The sequence below is a fragment of the Fundulus heteroclitus genome, unplaced genomic scaffold (genome assembly GCF_011125445.2).
Source record: "Fundulus heteroclitus isolate FHET01 unplaced genomic scaffold, MU-UCD_Fhet_4.1 scaffold_258, whole genome shotgun sequence".
Taxonomy (NCBI): Eukaryota; Metazoa; Chordata; class Actinopteri; order Cyprinodontiformes; family Fundulidae; genus Fundulus; species Fundulus heteroclitus.
In genome coordinates this window covers 52,291-72,373 of record NW_023396668.1, presented here as the reverse complement: position 1 = coordinate 72,373, position 20,083 = coordinate 52,291, and the positions used below count along the sequence as shown (strand labels likewise).

General features: G+C 40.9%; 1 protein-coding gene across 1 annotated transcript; it reads right to left on the bottom strand.

Moving 5' to 3' along the window:
• Positions 1–3,032: 3,032 nt before the first annotated feature.
• Positions 3,033–7,051, bottom strand: LOC118559270 (motor neuron and pancreas homeobox protein 1-like). The gene is made up of 3 exons (XM_036129959.1): positions 6,253–7,051; positions 5,136–5,296; positions 3,033–4,122 (listed from the first exon to the last, which is right to left on the bottom strand). Exons 1-3 carry the CDS (start codon positions 6,683–6,685, stop codon positions 3,682–3,684), a joined length of 1,035 nt encoding a protein of 344 aa, XP_035985852.1. The 5' UTR covers positions 6,686–7,051; the 3' UTR covers positions 3,033–3,681.
• Positions 7,052–20,083: the final 13,032 nt, after the last annotated feature.

Here is a 20,083-nt window from a genome sequence, read left to right as displayed (position 1 = left end):
GGTTTCACGGTCTTTTACTGTTGCTCTTTGACGGTGTTTTGCTGTATATTTTACTGACTTTTTTTACAGTGCATGTTATTCGCTTTATTGCCCGTCCAACACTTTATTTTCAATATTGGGGACGTGCTATGAATAATATCCCGTGGTAGAAGTAATTTAATATTTAATTCTATTGAATTAAAAAAATAATCCGAGGCAGAAATCAAAGGATTTCATTTCAGAATAATTTCTCTATGAAATGCAAGCCAAATGCATGACTGTTGCAGAACGCATCCAGTTGCAAACAGGAATACAGGGTGAAAACTTCCCATTAGGACAGCTGGACTGTTTCTGGTTTAATCAGATTTACAGCAATAGATTTTAGGCGCAAACTCAAGAAAATTTGCAATCATTTTACATGTCTGGATTTTGTCTTTTTCTTTGCCAGAGGAGGCATGAATGCATCTAATCTTACAGTAAAAGCAGGTGATTGTGGTCAAGCCTGGGCTAAAAACGACCGCTCACCACATGCTGATCTGCTCCTTAATCACACGGGTGCCCAGTAAAACACCCAGCCGTAGCTGAGCGCACTCAGTGTGCTGCTGCTGTTTATGAAAATGGCCCCATGTGACCGCTCACCATCAGGCTTTTGATTGCTTGACTTCCGATTCATTAGTTTAATTATTTGGCTATCAGTAAACACCACTGAGTAATTAATACCCGAGAGCCTAGACAGTAAATTTCAGCTGTGAATTAGGATTTCCATTTTCTATTTTTGCTTTGCCTTGCACAACTGCAGCAAGCAGCTGCTGGAAAAGTTCTTCCATCGCAGACTGCAATTTTTAAAACATCTTTAACTGTGAATAGTAGCTGAGTCATGATTATCGCTTCAATTACTGATTGTCACTGTGTCGCATATTTCTAATGTGAATGTAGTGCTTGTTAGATTGTGTTAACCTTTGTAATGCAAGGATTGGCTTTTCTGCTTTTAAGCGGTTAATTATCAGCACTGCAAAGGGGTAGTCGGTGTCTTTGAGGAGCTTGGGTGATTTATTGGCACCCTGAGGGAAGCATGCTGTTTCTTTTTAAGAATTAGGGAATATGAGACACCATCACTGGAAATATACTTATCAGATTGTTGAGTTCAGGAAACGGACCAACTTGCAGACAAGAGGTTGGGCGCAGCATGTTGAGATAAATGGTGGTTTATTAATGATAAAGCAAAAGTTAGAGGAAGGCCGGTAAAACAGGATATATGCATATGAAAATGAGGAGATCAGAAGCGTGGTTGTATAACGGAAAACCTGACTTGGTGACTAAATAGGGAGGAAAAATAAAGGGAAAGGCAGGTGATGTAGCTAATGCAGGTGAAGTAAATGGGGGGAATTAAGCGGAGGGAGAGGGCGATGATATAGCTGGGGCAGAAAAACAGAAACTATCAAAAACCACGATGAATGAACAAATGTGGCAAAAATAAACCCATTAGCTAAACTAAAGAAAGGCGGGAAAATGAGGATCTACCAAACAAAAATAAACTACTAAAATGATAATGAGCAGGAAACTACCAAATGACAGAAACAAGAATCTACAGATAAACAAATAAATAAACAATACCAAAGAGGTGCAAAACATAAACAGACTGCAGGATCCACAGGAACCTAAAACTACCTAAACCTTCATTATTTTTACAAGTTGCTTTTAAAATGACAAACAAACCTCAACAGAACACATATTGTAATTTGGTGAAAATGACTGTAAATCAGGGTTGTCTAAAGAGCTGCCTGAGGGCTATTTGAGGCCCCTGGACTGATTTTGTGGGGCTCCCGACAGGAATCCAAGAATTGTACAAATTCTGCCTCCCAGCACAGGTGGTTGATGCAGATGGAGACTTTTAATCTTTAATTAGTGCCAAATTATTACCAATATATTAAAATCTTCTCACAATGTAAAATGTTAGGTCTGTTGAATTGTCTATTTACAACCATGTGTTTTGCATTACCTTAAATTTTATAGCAGACACGACCATATCTATCCAGTGACTTTTACTGGTATTGCTGAGAATAGACTGAATTTCTTTCAGTCGAGGCCAGAAGTATTTTGGAAACTTTATTTTAATGATGCAAATGTGCTGTAAACTTTGGATCTGCCACAATTTACATATCCCATTTCTACAAACAACCCGACTATTGTATTTGTCTTATCAAAATACTGAATGCCTAATTTATTGTTCAGCAGTTTAAAAAACTTTTGGTTTAAAAAAATATAGGTGGGGGGTGTGGGGGCAATATGTTTGGTCACCACTGCTGTAAATACTATCTATACTGGGGTGATAAATAATAATAAATGTTAACATTGATTCCATTATTCATAACAGGGAGGACTCAATAAAAAAGATGCTTTATGGATTTTGGGTGATTTCATCTAGAATATGAAGGGGGGTGATTGAATGGCATACTGATATTATTTAACATAACCCTAATCTGCAGCATTCCCATATCTAGGAAATTAGCTTTAGATGTTTTGGCCTTTGGGACATGGTGCATTTCACTGCTGGAAGCAGATGAGTACAATGCATTGATGAACAATTAATAACAGGCATGCTAAGGCATTCAAAAAATTACATTACTGACTATAAACAGCGAGGCGAAAAAGCTCCCCATGCTGCCACAACAGAACCGTTGCTTTCGTTGCAAGTCATCCCCCGATTCTGAAAGCAGACCATCGGATGCAGATGCTCCTGCCGCAGCGTTTTGCGAATTTCTCTTTCGACACAACAGACTTAAAAGTTTTCTGTCAAGTCTGTTTTACCTGTTATTGTTTTGGCTTCAAAGAGTGGACATTTCTAACTGGGGAGGCTGAATTAAGAGCTCACCTTTTTCCAATCCCTTCAAACTCTTTCTGTTCTGGCCTAATTATAGATTAAGTCTGAGTGGTAAATATAATTGGGTACTATATTACCATTATTGTTTTGTTGCTGTGAACTATTATGCCTTTCTTGTCACAGATGAATAACTACTGTCAAATGACTGAAAAAAAAATGCTGTATGTTGCTTTCACTTTTTTTTATTTCACAGTTGCACCACAGACAAGTTTGACATAAATACATTTCTAATTAATCTTTGCAATCATTCAAATAAGTTAAGTCTATTCACTTGCATGTAAACAACAAGAATGGATTCAGGAACTTCAGCAATGGCAGAACTACAGTGATATTTACACAAAAGCAAATGCAACACGCGTGATGTTCATGTCGCAGCACCATGCAACCTGTTCAGTTTCATGAATCCTGCACCCGGGACAAGTTGTTCATCCTCAGGTTCTCTTTGCATCCTTCAGTTATAAAAAACAAAAGAAAAAAAAACAGTGTGTTTGCAGGCTGGAGCTCCAGCTGTCAACAGGTGAAACAAACAGGATGTCGCCAAACAATTACTGAAAGATCTTCTGGGTGATAGCAAATTTTTTTTTTTCTGCATGCTGCAAGATTTACAGTACGTAAAGGGATTTAATTCAAATCGTTTGAAACCCATGAATTAGTTCATGTCCAGGATGTGCCGCGTGAACCAAAGAAAGTGTCTCTCTATGAAGATGGAAACAGACACATTTCAGATTTTGGAAATTGTCTTTTGAAGCAAACACAAACAGATGCTTTTTGGGGGGGGTCAAATCTCTTGGTGAAATCTCTCTGCAACATTCAAGGTCTGCTCACAATCCTGCCCCGATCTTCCGGTCTCCCCCTCCTACCTGCACCCCCTCCAGCTCGTCGTCAGAGAACGGGCTGAGGGAGTCGTACCCAAGCTTGCTGCTGTGCTGCAAGAAGTCCGTGGACCGTGACATTCCCACTTTGTTGCTCACGGTGATACGATACCCATGCTGGCTTCCCTCCTCCTCCTCCTCATCGTCTTCTTCTCCTTCCTCTTCATCTACCTCCTCTTCCTCCTCCCCTTCCTCTCCATCCTCCAGCCCATACTCAACCCGCCTGCCGTCCACATTTAAAGCCCGTCTGGTCTCGTCTGATTTGTCCTTGGCCGCTTTTCCTCCACCTCTCAGCCGCTCTGCCTCCACCTGGCCGGAGGCGGAGGCCTGCTCCTTCGCTTTCCTGCTGCGTTTCCACTTCATCCTCCGGTTCTGAAACCAAATCTTGACCTGCCGGGGGAATGGCACATGGTAGATGTTTTCAATACAGCTGAACAATGGTCCAAAATTTGTTTTGGTGGATTCTCATGTCCATGTATTTTATTATTTAGATCTGTATGACAGCAGTTGTTCTTAGATTTGTTAAATTTCATTTTAAAAACATCACCGTGTCTGAAATTTCAAGAAGAAGAATTATATTTCTTTTTGACCCCCTCCATTTGGATCAAATCTCCTTTGGATGAAAGGAGAACTCAAAATAATGCAAAATGGATTCGGGTAAGAAAAATATCAATGCGAAAGCAGCACGGGATGAAAATTCTTGACATCGTTGTAGATTTGGGAAAAAATGCAACCGTCTTTTCTCACGTATTAATTAAGCCTGTAGCACAATCAGAAGATATTCAAGCTTCCCTAAATAAATAAGGCAGGATAGTTTTAGAGTAGTATCTGTATAATATGACTGATTTTGGCTTTGTAAAGTGCCTCGAGATGACATGTTTTATGAATTGGCGCTATATAAATAAAATTTAATTGAATTGAATAGGAAACCACAGACACTGTGGGGTTCCAACACTTTGTGAGGCGTGAATTACCTGAAGATTAATCTTTGTTTTTACCATGTATAAAGCAACATGTTTGTGTGGATTATTTAACGCTATTTTTAAGCCTGTGTAATACCTTTACCAAAGGTTTAGGGGAAAAATCAATATCTTAACCCAGCAGCTGCTGACTTGTTCTTGTTAAGGCTCTAAATGAGTTAGATTTTACAATTATTCTTTCTCCAGACAGTGTACAAAGGTTTGGACCAATCACTGCACAATATGGATGTAGCATGTTTTTTTTTTTTTTAACAGGGCGATACAGATGTGCATTATGTGAAAGTCTAGGACTTTTGAAAATAAGTCACAAAAAAATCAATAATAACAACAAGAAGGAAAAAGATGGAACGGGGGCCTTTTCACTCTGGAGAGCTGATTTTGAGGAAATCAGGTCCCTCAGTGGCCAAACTGATGCTGTCTTACCTGCGTCTCGGTCAGCATCAGGGAGGTGGCCACCTCAAAGCGCTTGGGTCTGGACAGGTATTTGTTCAGCTTGAACTGGTTTTCCAGCTCCAGGAGCTGCTGACTGGTGAAGGCCGTACGAGGCCTGCGACATTTCCCCAATAGGCCGGACTGAGGGCCCGCTGGAAGAGGAAAATCAGTTATCAATCAAATGTCTACTTGTTATTGGCCTCCAGAGTTGTAAATAACCTTGGTATGAGACATATTTGAAGTTTGTTAGCGAATTTTGATTAATTCACATCGTTAAATATCTGAAATGTTTGGTCAAAAGCAGCCAGCGCTTTTAATTATAAAACACCAAGGACACTGGAAGTTCACTCTGATGCTGCGGGTGGGAACAGGGACACATATGCCAGCACTCTGTGGCCATCATTAACTATAATAGCTTCACTGCAGTTTATTGTTGACGGGGGGACGCAGCAGAAGCGGGCGCAGAGGCCATAAAAACGCAGGCATGCCATTAACTTAATGAAAATTCAATGAAGGCTTTTGGGGTTTTATTGATGAACTACAGTGCGTATTAGGTGTTTGTTTATAGTTACTTCGTCGCACAAAGACAATTTCCATCTTGTTGGCGTTTATAGAGAAATAAATGAGACAAAATTAAAAATATGACACAAGGATAAGCAGTAAAAAGGGGACGCACTGAACTGCGAGAGACGATGTAGGGCTAACAAACTCTCCGGCTCCATACTCTGGATGCAAGACGATACACATATCACTTTTTTTTTCAAGTAGGGGAAAATAAAAACTAGTTTATAAACCGTTTAAAAATAAAAGTCTGTCTTGCTAACTGATTTGCTAACATTTAAATTAAAGGATGGTGCAGTTTTGGAGAGATTGAAAGGAAAAAAAATTCATACGCTTTCAGTTTAATAATAATAATAATAATAATAATAATAATAATAATAATAATAATAATAATAATAATAATAATAATAATAACTCTCCATGTCGTCAATCATTCTAAGCAAATAAAACAAGACATTTTCTTGGAACCTCGTTTTGTTTGTTTGATTTCTTTAGTTTAATATTTGGTTCGTGCGCTTTCGAAATAATCCCATTTGCTCATACTCACAGGTGTAATCTGGCATCCGCGGCATCATAATCCCGGCTCGGATCCAGTGTTCCAGGGGCAGAGATCCGGCCATGGCAGCCGCCTTCAGGTGCTCCGGGTAGCTCTGGGTCAGATGCGTGAAGCCGGTGTATGCGAAAGCTGGATGCTGGCCTCCCAGAGCGCTCAGCGGATACATCGGCGCGGGGTACATACCGGGAATGGCGCCCTGTGTCAGGGAAGCCAGGCCTGGGTGCTGGAGGTTCAGGACGCTCGGTTTGGGGATCATTCCGGTCTGCAGGTGGGCACCCCGCGGGGATGGGGTGTCGGAGCGGCGGCAGGAGACCGGGCTGCCCGCGGGGCTGTCGCTGCTCAGACCCGGGGAGAGATCACGACCGCCGCGGTGGGTCTCATCGGCGAGGAGGGCGTCGATTCGGAAGTTTTTAGACTTTTCCATGCCGTCCTTAACGAGCGGTGAAACTTTGAAGCTTTGAAGAAAAAGAGAGAAAAAAAAAAAAAAGCTGGGAAGGTGCGCACCTGTGCCGCGCGTCAGCACGCAGACACCGAAACCACTGCAGTTGCAGTCTTTTCTTTTTTAAATAAAAAGCTGAAAAAAAATGCTGATGCAAAACATTTACCAACAAGTTATCACTGTTGCAACGCTATTTTATGCCATCCCTTCTTCTTAAGCGCACCTCCACGTTTCGCTCTGCACCATTAAAACTACAAACGTCTGCGCCTGTCCGCATGCCGCCCCTCTCCACTGAGGGCCGGAGCGAGCTGGGATTGGCTGGAAGCGGAGCTGCTCTGACGGGCCTCTAATCAGCTAATTACTCGCTCGTTTCTCCCCCCCAGAAAGCGTTCAGAGTGAGGTAATGTTCAACCCTTGTCCCGCCTGCAAACACCTTCAACTGTATTGAAGCGCGGGGGGGTTACATTAGAAGATTGGGCGCACCTATCTTCAGCCCTTGTCTAAGTGCAAGTGTAGTAGGACTACTCTCCCGAGATTGCAGCGACTCCCGCAAAGACAAGGTGCTGCGGAAATCCTCCTCTGCATCAAATTCAGTTAAACTGCTCAGAAAACAATCTGTCCATCATTTAAGTTTTTAATATGAACGCCTCGCCTCATCCCATACCAAGGGCATACCATTTCCATTAAGGTTTACGATCAAGAATTGCGCACAAACCGCATAAAACTGTAATGACTTGGCAGAGGAGGCTATAAGTTAATTGGCACCCCTGCTTAATGTGGACTAATGTCATTTTAAGACTGAAAGAGTCACCTCCGTAGCGTCAGCTACGGAGGTGACTCGCACCATCGTTGCAGGGCAAATGATTATGAATATTAGAAGATGATGACGGCCTTTATTGTTTCATCATGGTGCCTCAAAAAGACATGTTCATCAAACTTCCCTGTAGCACCACGATATCTACCGCAAACCCCCGCAGGCTGCTTCAACAAATGTGACATTGTTTTACCTTTTGTGTTTTTAATCAGTTTGCATGAGTAAGATATGGAAATGTGAAAAAATAAATAAATAGATGATTTCCTAGAATATAATTTATTCCTTATGTGCTGTGTGCATATATTAAACAAAGAGCTGTTGACAGGGCAGTTTGTCTAGACGAGTAAGGGATTGATTTCAAAACAAAGCTATTTTTTTAGAGGCGGTAAAATGGGGGACAATAAGCTCCGCTCAGTTCAAGCAACAAATCTAAAAACTAAAATTGGTTCTGCTGGTGTGAACACATCAATCCGGTCAGATTAAGTGCAAGCATGGTGACTTTTTGACCTGCAGAAAAACTGATTGTTGCTACTCCATCCGTTCTCTCTCCTCCTCCACCTGCATGGCTCCAGCCCTCTTCTACCTATCAGGCAGATTACAAACGGCCCCCCTTCACTGCTATAGAGGTAATTTGCTCCAGGGGAACCAGGGCCGCTCCCTGTTTGTCGCTTACAGTTTCCTCTATGAGAAGCCTCTTTTCCTTGCTTTTTATGCGCTGAGGGTAATTCAAATAGCCGGGTCTGAGGTAAATCCGTCTGACAGAGAAATACAAATTGGATCCGCTTGTTGAGACTGTGTATCTGCCTCCTCTGTGTCTCTGCGTGTAGCCCATGGACGAATGTGTTGGTACCTCTGGTATAAATGTAAAACAAAAAGAAAAGAAAGAAAAAACAATCTTAAAATACATTGATAATTTAGGAAACTTCAAACATTGCACAGTTTAGTTTTGGGGGCAGCTTCCTTTGCCAAATGAATTTTGTCCAGTGCCAAAAAGTTGCACCAGTCATGATTTTGGATTGTGTTGTGCTGTGTCCTCTCTCCAGAAGGTGCAGGACTAGAGCTGCCTGACATTTATCAACTAATCTACCTCAGGATACTTAAGGAGTACTCTGGCAATCCTTTGGGTGCCTGATAGTCAATCAATGCCTGACCAAACCACCTCAACTGGCTTCTCTACCTGCTCCCGTTACCAGGTTCCTCCTTTGAGCCAGGTGCTCACCGTCTCCTCTGGATGCATCGTCAGCCTCCTTGGCTCCGTTCCCCTCAAACCACTCGGCCTGCCAGCTCTCCAGCCTGACCACCAGTACTTCCCACAACCCTCAACCTCTGGAGCACGGCAAGCAACTTTTCCCCTTTCAGAGCAGCCATGGCCAGAGACGGTAAGAAAAATCCAACATATATTTCGTAACATCATCACACTCTCCAGTAGTAATCTTTGTCATCCCTCCAGTTACCCAACCAGCCTGAGTCCAGTTGTTTCTGCTACAATAAAGCTAAATTTATTCACGAGGGTCAGAAACATGACTGCACCACCATTTTAAGAAGCAAGATATAGTATTAGGTATTTTTTCTCCATAATTACAATAGAAAAATATCAAACATTTTACAAAAAGAGAATAAATTCATTTTCTTGAGTTACATGTTTATGAAAATTAACAAAGAGCAGCCTCTGACTTGATAAAAAATGTTTTAATTGCATCATCAAGTTAATTCTGCTATTAAAAATACTATAAAAGAAAAACTGAATAGAAAAAAATGTCTTTTTCTTTAGCTTTATGTTTAATAACATATCTGAATTATTATAAAGAGACACCATGGAGGCCTTTGTGACTCTGGAGCACGGGTTGCTCTTCTCTTCTCTTCTCTTCTCTTCTCTTCTCTTCTCTTCTCTTCTCTTCTCTTCTCTTCTCTTCTCTTCTCTTCACACACACACGCACACACACACACATACACACACACACACACACACACAAACGCACGCACGCACGCACGCACGCACGCACGCACGCACGGCTGCACGCACGCACGCACGGTTTAATGTACAGAGTGAGTGATTTGAGCCCAGGACTTTCTTGCTGCCCCTACAAAGGCAAAGCAACTCTGTAAAATTCTGCTGTAAAAGGAAAAGACACAAATTATTTGTATGTTTTATCTCGAAAGACTGCTTGTGTTACAACTTGCTGAAAAACGTCCAGATCTGAAATGATCCTTGTGATGTGAATGAGAGAAGTCAGGGATCCTTTTACCTTCAAACACAGATTTATAACAGGCACATTGTGCTGTGCAGCTTTCCCCCTTTGATAACAGCTGTCTGCATACTAACCCCCATGTTAGGTTGAGTTAGGCATTACACTTGCTTAGTCAGAATCTTTAGTTGTTTTGGAGCCAGTTCAATATTTGGTTTTCTAATGTGGAAGTATCCACAGTGTCTAATGTGGTGGAAGCATAATGGTTTCAAACTGAATGCTTTTTTTTATTTTCAGCATTATGCTGCACATAATGTTTCATCAAATACTCATAATAATGTTTTTGCCTTCAACATCATAGCTGAAAGCATAGCCACTGTAGCTTCATGAAGGACGCAGCACTGCTCTGGACACTGTGACTTATCCTCTTCCTTATTGCTGCACCGCGGTGAAAAGCAGAGGGAGTGATGTGACTGATCAGTTCAGCAAAAACCTCTCAGATGTCCATCACGCACATACAGAGCAGTTCAATTTGCTTCTGATGATGTTTACAGGTGAATTTTGGGCAAAGACGGAAACATCAGAAAAATAGGTTATTATAGGAATCGGTTTCCGGTGCTGTTCAGTTTCACTTTTGACACTCACCTGAAATCTGCAGCTTTTTTCCTTCCTCTATTACATGCCGTTACACGCTCGTGCCCTTTTGAACTTTTTTTTTTTTTTCAGAGCCCTCAAAAGTCACCGCTCACACCCTTTTCACAATAAGAGGACAATTGGTTCAAAGGAGCCGCCAGCCGTCGACTACAAAGCCGGTTTATCGACGAGTTATGTGTCAGTAAACGTAGCGGCCAACGGGAGTTTACTGAAACATTAAAGAGCTTATCAGCAATTACAGGCATATTTTTCAATCATTACCACAGCTCCGAGACGGCTTGCCCTGTCCTTAAACTAATCCAGGTAAACTCTTGTGCTCTTTGTATGCTCCGCTGCAATATTCACCTCCAGGTCACAGATTCCCGCCTGATTTGCTCAACTTACTGATAAGATCTTCCACTCTGCTGACGGATGCGAGGGAAGAAAGTTCAGGATTTGATACGCAGCAACATCTCTTCTGCAGTATATGTCAGTCTGTTCTGAAACAGTCAGCTTGGCTTAATGATGGGTCCCTAGAGCTCAAGGTTGTTTGATTCTCAGTTAGTGATACACTGCAGATGAGGTGATTCACCACTGTTCAGTCAGCACTGATGGTGTGGGAGCGCGCGCCCGTGTCTTCTTTCCCTTCAGGCACGTTGCGACAAACAGTAGGTTTTTCAGGGACATCGAGGATGGCCGGACGCGTTTCCCACCAGGCCTCGAGTACAGCACGGTGGCTGAGGCGGTGATAAATGACCTGGGTGCACAATGAGCTTTCTGTGAAGTGAAAATCAGCTCTCCCGCCCCGCGGTAATTAGACTAATTCCCACAATGTCTAATGCAAGCGATAAATCAGCGTTGCTTTCCACCAGACCTTGAGACCAAAATTAATGTTGTCTCATTATGGAGATAAAGGTAATTTATTTGAGTTTTACTTCTCTTTTCAGGCTCTGTACCTTGTCCCCATCATTTATTAACCAATATTGAGCTTTGCCATATGACATTTAGCCCACTGGACATGAATCTCTTTCTGTCTGACTTTGCTACTTTGGCCCTTTCCTGCTCACCCCCCCACACACATCAGATGAGTATAAGCACTTCCATCAGAGATAATGAAGTTGTTTACTCAGCCTGGAAATCAAGCTTGAGCTGATTATTTCCATGTAGTTGGATGTTTACCTTCATGGTTGCCTAGGCTTCCCGGCCAAATAAAGGAATTAAAACAGAGAGGCTTACGAAAGTTGCAAAAATAAGAATAGAGAAACCAAATTATCTAGAAACTGCATAATTGCTAAATGTTTCCTTTCAATGTAGCAGAGGCTTGTTACAGATAAGGAAGGTGATCCAACATGTGGCGGAACTTATTTAATTAAACAAAAAATAAAAATATATTCTTATATCAAGGTCTGCAACCTGCGGCTCTTTGGACTTTCAGAAGTGGCTCTAAATAAGTTTGGGAAAAGATGATAAAGAACTAACTAATGCTTTTAAACATAGATACAATAGGAAGGAAAGGTTTTAGTTTTTTTTTACAGTGTTATCAATGCACAAATCACATTGCATTTTCCACAGAAAGACACTAAAGGTATCCGTGACATTTCTGTTGCAAAGCTTTATATTTTTCTTTATTTCAAAAACCTAAAAATAGAGTTGCAATGGTTGTTCTGCCAAAATGACGGCAAGTTTCCTTTAGTAGATATTCATCAAAAAGTCACATTTGTGGCTCTAAGCAAGTTTTATTTGGCTGGAGTTCGGGGTAAAAAGGCTCTTTGGATCGTAAAGTTTGCAGGGCTAGACTTTGCAAGCTCTCTTTTAACAAGCTGTAAATCACTGCTAAAGTACATCAAAGCACACAATGCACAAAACCTGTGACAGGTTGGCTGCTTGACTATTTTTATACACAAATTTTCATAGGAAAAAACATAGAGTCTATAAGGGAAAGAGGGCACAAGCTCCAGCTTTTTATTGTCCTGTTTTGAGAAATTCTGCTGATGATTTAATCCATTTGCAGTCATTGTAAAAAGATAGTTCATTGTCTTTCGAGTATGGGCTCATCAGATCCTTTTTTATTAAGACGAAGAAGAAGCCGAGAAGAACCCTTAACACTAAAGCCAAGCCAAAGAATCAAAAAGTTGGTACACTGGCTTCGCTTTGATAGGAACTAAACTAATTGGTTATGCTTTTTAATTGGGGGTTTTGTTGAGAGGTCATGAGCAGTCATCATCTCACCTGCTGTATTTAACCTTCTGAGTGTTGTAACTTTTGTGAAACAGAAATCGTTTTTTTCAGCTGACAGTGATTGTGCTGGCTAAAAATCTGAAAGAGTTTCATGTCAAAGCAAATCATCTCATTCAAAAATAGCTTGAACTAATAAAATAATACTGACATCTTGTGTCTAGGTTACATATTATCCGCTATCCAGCTGGCTGCCAGGTCTGGTAGCATCAGGATTAGCATAATGGTCAGCGTTAGCGAACATTTAACTTACATGTGCAGAAGGAAAGCGGCAACCTCCACGTGGCTTTTCAGCCCCTTTGCTTCCTTAACTCAACACTAACGCTCAAAAGCTTGACCAATTTTCACCCTCATTTTGCTTCTTTTTTGGTCTGCTGGAATCTGAGAAATGTAATATGGAGAAGAAGCCATTTTCTGCGCTATCACAGATATCAGCTGGCAACAACTGAGCTCTGGCTCATGTGACTTTAGCCCGTTTAAATTTATAAAACAATTATTTATATACATTTATTTTTCAGTAAAATTAATACTTTGTATTTGCACCACTCTGCTCTGTGTGAATGTATTATTTTTGAGAAATACATTGTTTTGATGAAAAAGTCGTAGCTATGATCTTTAGGAGAGCAACAGCATTATTGACACCATGTGGGGACAACAACACTACGTGATATCAAGTCCAATCTGTAGATTTTTCCAATATAAGTGCTTGAAAACTACCAGACTCTTATGTTTGTTTCAAAAAAATCTCAAAGTTAACTAAACGATTTTTATATTTCCAAAGTCATCTGTAGAAACATATTGACAGCTGTTATGGAGGCACCCGAGACGGAAGCCGATTCTTTTTAGAATAACACCCAACCCATTTGGGTATACTCGTGGTATTTATGACTTTTACGTAAATAACTGTTGAATTCAAACAGTTTAAATCAAGAATCAAGAATCTTTATTGTCATTATGAGACCACAATGAAGATAAAGATTTATCACGTAGTGTTTCAAAGAACCGTCGCAATAGAAGTGGGATTGTTTTAAGATAAGTGAAATTTGCCTTTTTCTCTCCCCCCCTGACTGGTCGTTATACTGTGTAGACACAAAGTGAAGGCGCTGGCAGATTTATTTACTGTAGGTAAGTTATTAACTACTCATAGCCTCCCAGCAGAACTCTACAACCAAAGTAACAAACTTTCCCCTGAGAGACATTGTAGCAGCATGGTGTTGCTTCTTCCTCGAAAAAAGCTCTTGATTAGAGCCAAGGGCAGAAGTTTTGGTAGCTCCGAGCAGCTCAGAGGCTTATATATATATATATATATATATATATATATATATATATATATATATATATATATATATAAACCCTACACTGTGCTGAATTCATCTATCTTATCCCAACCACTCCTTTACTTGTTTGATCTCAGCCTATTAATGACAACTTAACAGAGTTTTCACAACTGATAAACCGCAGACGATGCCGAACAAACACAGCTGCCCGGGATCAGAGTCTCATTTGGGGAATTTCAATGTTGCCACTCTGCAATCTGCTTCCCAGATCACCAGTTTCATATTTATTCATCTACAGTAGAAACAAAAGCTCCTTTTCAACACCCTCCAGCCCAGTGTGACTTTTATGACCATTTAATTGGTCTTTCTATTTAACAGCCCAGAGTTTTACAGCGAGCCATACAAGTGCCCCATTGTGCACAGATATGGGAGATAGGAGATAAATACGCTTTATCAGCCACAACAAGGCATCATTACTTTCACCCTCCTATCTCGCTGTTCCTCTCCATCACGCATTATCTGGCCACTTATGGGATATTCACAGTCATCAAGCGCTTTGAAGATTTCCGTCCGTTGGCTGTTTACAGTTCGCGCTCAGTTCCTCCCGTTTACAGATAAACTCGACAGCAACTCGGCGGCGTGTTATAAATTTTGCCTGTTTCCCACCCACGGAGAGAGCCAAAACTCTTTGTCCGAAGTGACACTTGAATCAGCGAATAATCAGCGCTTTGTGCGTCGTCCCGTCAAATCTAGTCTTCTGGCATGCTGCAGAAATTACCTGCCGCCATTCACACTCGCAGGTCATTTCTTATGGCTCAATTTGTCTGATAACCAAAGGTCAGACAGAGGAGAAGGAAACACAATGAGACACAGAAGAACACACACACAAAGCGAAATGAAATGCCACAATTTTCAGGATTCCTACTTAGTTTACTGGCTATGTTTCAATGTGTCACCACCTGGATCTAAAGCCAACTCCTTCCCCACCACAGCGGGTGACATGCCACCGTAAGCGCACTGTACACCGCAGAACAGGACCTCGTAAATCCTCTCATTGAAGCCTTTTGTGTTGGACACAGTGTGACTTTGAGCTGAAGACAAATGTCTGATTGGCCGCCTCATCCCAGCGTGCCAGTGCCTCTGCGTGGGTTGTCGAGCAGCTAAATCCTCAGGGAGAGTTCACGTTGAGTCAGTCCCAGCTTGGCACATCTGGAACTTTTCCCAACGCTCGACACGTCGGTGCACCCAAACGCAAACACGGTCTCACAAACAGAGCTAATCTCCTGGGAATATTTAGACAAACCCGAAAGTCCGTAGAGCTGAACATGTGTAAATATGGTTGGTGTAGAAGGTACTAAGTACTTTACAAAAAAAAGGTATAAAAATAAGGAGTGAAGGTTAAATAATAAAATGAAAAGGGGCCTTTCGGTGTCTGGAAATCAGGAAGAAAATCAGTTCTACAACAGACAACCTTTCAATGTTGTGGCAAATCAAAGTATGTTACCTTCTATTAAGCGTTTGTAACATTGTAAAATGTTATTTCTGAGTGGTCCAAATAAAAAAATTCAATAATATAAAGAGAAAATAATTATTTTTGTAATAAAAACTAACAAAAAAATAACAAGGAAAACAAAAATTTCTCACAATAAGTCCAAATGGGACTTTTGAACCAGCTTGAGGAGTGACTTTAACAAACAAAGTTTATGGTTTTCTCATTTGTGATCATAGATGATGATGGCTGCTTCTGAAAGATCTTGTTGTTTTTATCGTTTTGAAAAATACCTCTACATCAGGTTGAAGAAAAGAGAACACGGAAGAATACAAAAAAGACTCGAAGTTTAGAAAGACTAATGTTTATTCTTTAAGACGTAATATTGTATTCTTCCGTGACACGCGGAGCATAAATGAATTAGGCCACCTTGCAGACATACGATGTGTTGTTTATGAGGAGCTGCAGCCTATTCAAACTAATCAGGCCACTACAAGAGAGGGTGGGCATTGTTGACCTTTTGACCCTTTTAGCTGTAATTACAGCAAACATCAGAAACACTGGAAAGATGCAAAAACAATTACAAAAAAAAAAAAAACATTTAAATTGCACCGTAACAGGACTGAACTATTAATAATTGTTTATTAGGAGTGTGGAGGAATCGTTTGGACCCTTCTTTAGAGCCCGTAACATTTAATGGACTCACACAGTTCACACTCGGTCAAACCTCTGGAAATGTTTCTATCAATTCAGTGTCATTAAAATCTGGCGCCATGCTATGATTTACATCTGACCTAATTTCCTCCATCGACAAATCTCACCTGAGCTCCATCCGTCTATATTGACAGAATCCAGCCCAACCAGCAGTAATACAAAGACGCTCGTTTTCCTAAAACATTAACCTCATGTGGGACTGAAGCAGTTTTTGAATTTATATAATTCTGCCTCAAACCCTTGGGCATCGTTTTAACTGGCCTTATAACTTAGTGGCATCACACACCAATATCCTTAAGATATGTCAACGTGAACATTTCTGAAAGTTACTCACTAGTTTAACTCAGATGAACTATTCAGATACTTCCTTAGTTATTGAGGGTCTGCTTCACACCTTGGTTTGAAGGAGCTGAAAACATGAACATGTCTCTGGTTTACTGCTGAACATCCTAACAGCTAAGATCCAAACTGTAGGATAACCATAACTAAGCACACTGTCTGGTTAGGATAGTTATGGTTATCCAAACTGTAGGATAACCATAACTAAGCACACTGTCTGGTTAGGATAGTTATGGTTATCCAAACTGTAGGATAACCATAACTAAGAACATCCCCGCCGCTTCCAGAGGGAAACCAGCGGCCAAGAGCTGCTAAAACAAAATGCACTTGATCGGCTGACCACATGCCTTTGTGAGCACCTCTATAACAGCAGCTTTGGTATTTCACTGGTCTGGAGCATGGAGACGTACGTTAACACGATGCCGAGGAGGAAAGATGTCAGGAATAACTTAAACTTTCAGTACATTCACATCAAGATTTGACAGGGTAGTGCTCAGAGAAACTGCAAATAACCCAATAGCTGTGATTCTGGCTGGAAAAGAATAATTTGTTTACATATAGCAGCAAAACCTGAGGAAATATCTGAATCTTGTTGTAACAAAAGTTTAGTTGTTATGTCCTGATCCACAAAAAGCTAATATTTAAAAGAGACATTGATACAATATTATTGTTTATTTATTTTTACCATGAGTGAATTTTAGAAAAGAAACCAGATCAAAACAGCCGGCGCTGTTTGATTCTGGAGCGCCTGCTTGACTTTGGAAACTTGTTTCACAAGCTTCTCTGAATAGTTTTCCATTATTAGGGATGGAATCCAGTCTTTAATGAATGGTGTTTTTGTACAGAAGGAACAGCAGACACACTCCATCTTCTGCTCTAACTGTGTGTGGGCTTTTTATTTATCCTGACAAGAACTTTTATTTACTTCTCTGGTCAAACATTCATCTCTCTTTTGGTTTATCACCAAATGCATCAGCGTCAGTCTCACATTGCTGTTGATCTCGTTGACTAAAAGAAAGCCTAAAACACTTTGCAAAAGGCTTTTCATTATTTTTGAAGTACCAGTCACAGTTTGTGTCCTTCATTTGTGAACAAATTTCCGCAAGTTCCCTAGATTTAGCAGCCTGCATTAGGCAGGGACAAAAACACCTTGCTAAAAATAGTTCAAAGATTGTTTGGCCTTCAAGTAAATGTCTTTTGAAGATCTCCAAGTTGCTCAAGCAAAACTCAGTTCCGAACTTCTGCATTCCACCTTAAGATCACAAACAAGTGATGCGGCTTTCTGGGAGCTGGAGGGAATCTACTGTCTGGTTAGGATCCTGGTTAGAAACACGGAACATGTCTTGCATCAACAACAGATGCCGTTTGGTGCATAAATCAGTAACAAAATGTGGCTCTTGTGCTGTTTCGGTAAATGTTTCTTCACATAACTTTTATCGGTATCATACAGGCCTTCTCCCATTCGTCCATGAAGAGGTGTGTATGTTGGTATCGTGTGGCTGATCCCATTTATCAGACCGGTTAACCCTTGGCAGCAAGTAGTGATTCGGAGCAGGACACTGGAGGGGGATGCAGGCACTTGCTCTAATTAAATCCCCCCCCCCCCCCCCCCCCATCCCCCTGCTGTCTACCCACCCATACCAACACAGACGAGCTCCCCTCCTCTGGCAGCGGGAAACACTGACCTCCCAACCCGAGTCTCCCCCTGCTGCTCTCATCTCCCACCTCGGCTCTCCAAACCGCAGAGGCGCATAGACGCGGTTCGGCTCTAATCAGAGCTGACACTCAATGTCACTGACATAGATAATAAATAATACATTTCAATTAAATGACCAGTTTTATATGGAGGATTGTCCTTGGAACTTATTGCGGTGTAACCATAGATGCCCTAATGCACTAAACCATATTCATACATGGAGACATCTCCGCTGCCGAGCATTTAATTGGAACATATCGGTGTATTTACTGCACCAGCGGCCGCAAAGTAACAAACAGGAGTTATTCTTATCTTGATCAAACACAGTAAATGTTTGAGGCTTTTCTTCACCGTGTGTGTCTGCAATAACAATATTTGCTTTCCCAGGCCTGCTCAGGTAAGCAACATATGATGATGATGAAGACGAAGATGGTGATGAATCTTGTTCTCTTTCGGCTTTGCATGTCGACACAGCGCTGTTGACCTTTTCTAATCCGACCCGTTTTTTTTTTTTTTTTTTTTGCTTTATTGTGACATCTGATCTTTTTTGCTGACTCAAAACAAATGTGTTCTCCCTTCATTAGTGAAGTGATGACTGCAAATAAAGTGGCATTAATGCGAATAAGTGTTTGCACTGGCATCGGGCTTTTGTGTGGCCTGCAGGGTTCAAAAGCAGGTTAAGAGCGGGCCCATCTGTCCAGTTGACAGCGTCAAAGGAACCGGCACCGGTTACATGGACAAAGGCGCAGCTCGGGAAGCTTGTTTGGGAAAACCTTCACATGAATTTGTATTTGTGTGGCAGTACCTGGGTCAGAATTTGCACAGAAAGATGCACTAATTAGGAATGCACAGTTGTATGGACTCAATTTCTGCAGGACCGAGACAACATTGTGCTCTCCTCTGATGTTTAACATTATTTTTGTTTTGAAAATAGATTTTACAGGCAAATGTATCAGTACAAATGAATCAAATCATCGGTTTGCATGCAGTGATCCGTCAAAGTTGGTTTGGAATTTTTTTTTTTTAACAAAAACATATAATCTTGTATTCATAGCATAAAATAACATTCAACTGAGAAATATTTCATGAAAATCTGATTTTAAGTTTTTAAAGCATTTTATTTGTTGGGTTAGAGAATCCTCTAAATTAAACCTAACTAAATTAAAACCTAACTAAATTAAACCTAAGGAAGAAATAAATATTATTCATTGTACGATGTAAGTCAGCGTCTTCAACCAGGTTTCAAATGAAAAGTAAAAGTTAATGATCTCTGGCTAAACATAATAATAAGGGAGACTTAGCTTATATTTGTGCATTTGAAAGACTGTCATTCTAGAAATTTATTTTGAGCTCATGATACTTAAAAAGTGAATTTACTGCTACCTGTGTGAGGTGTTCCCTGCCTCTCACCCAATAACAGGAGATAGACACCAGCCCCTAACGACCTGCCACGGATAAGCAGGTATAAGCAATGGATGGATTTTATTTCATTTTTAAAAATAAATATTGGTTTATATTTTTTAAACCCATTGGGTTTTACAAGGCCAGTAACAGAAATGTTGGGGAAAAAAACAACAACTGAGATGTACTCTTTCGAATTTTTGGATGCAATGCTAAAAACACATGTTGAAAACTAAAATGCAATAAGAGATGCTCCAGTTTTCCTTTCCAGCTTAATCCCGTCAAGGTTCACTTGGAGCCAGAGAGCCTCCACCATTAATTGAGAAATAAGAGGGAAGGCACTCTACAGGCCTTTGCAGGTTCAGCACAGACACAAAGATCCAAAACAACCTGGCAGACATGTATTCAAAGTACGGGGTTTAGGTCCTCCGTTTAACAGAAGAGGCATCTTTTTGGCTCGTAGCAGGAAGCCAGACGACCTGGGGAGGAGCGGAGCGCACAAAAACTCAAAACGAAAAGGCCCCCAGCAGCACAAAACTATGACATCGTTGTCACAGCTATATTGGCAGTTTAAACATTTAGCAGCATAAGATTTGAGC

What these genes read in the sequence shown, in the direction of transcription:
- LOC118559270 (XM_036129959.1), bottom strand. Translation starts at nt 6,685, where the DNA reads ATGGAAAAGTCTAAAAACTTCCGAATCGACGCCCTCCTCGCCGATGAG. An exon ending in GCGGATGCCAGATTACACCT is followed by an intron (nt 5,297 to 6,252) that starts GTGAGTATGAGC and finishes TTCCTCTTCCAG; the next exon opens with CGGGCCCTCAGTCCGGCCTA. An exon ending in TGATGCTGACCGAGACGCAG is followed by an intron (nt 4,123 to 5,135) that starts GTAAGACAGCAT and finishes TTCCCCCGGCAG; the next exon opens with GTCAAGATTTGGTTTCAGAA.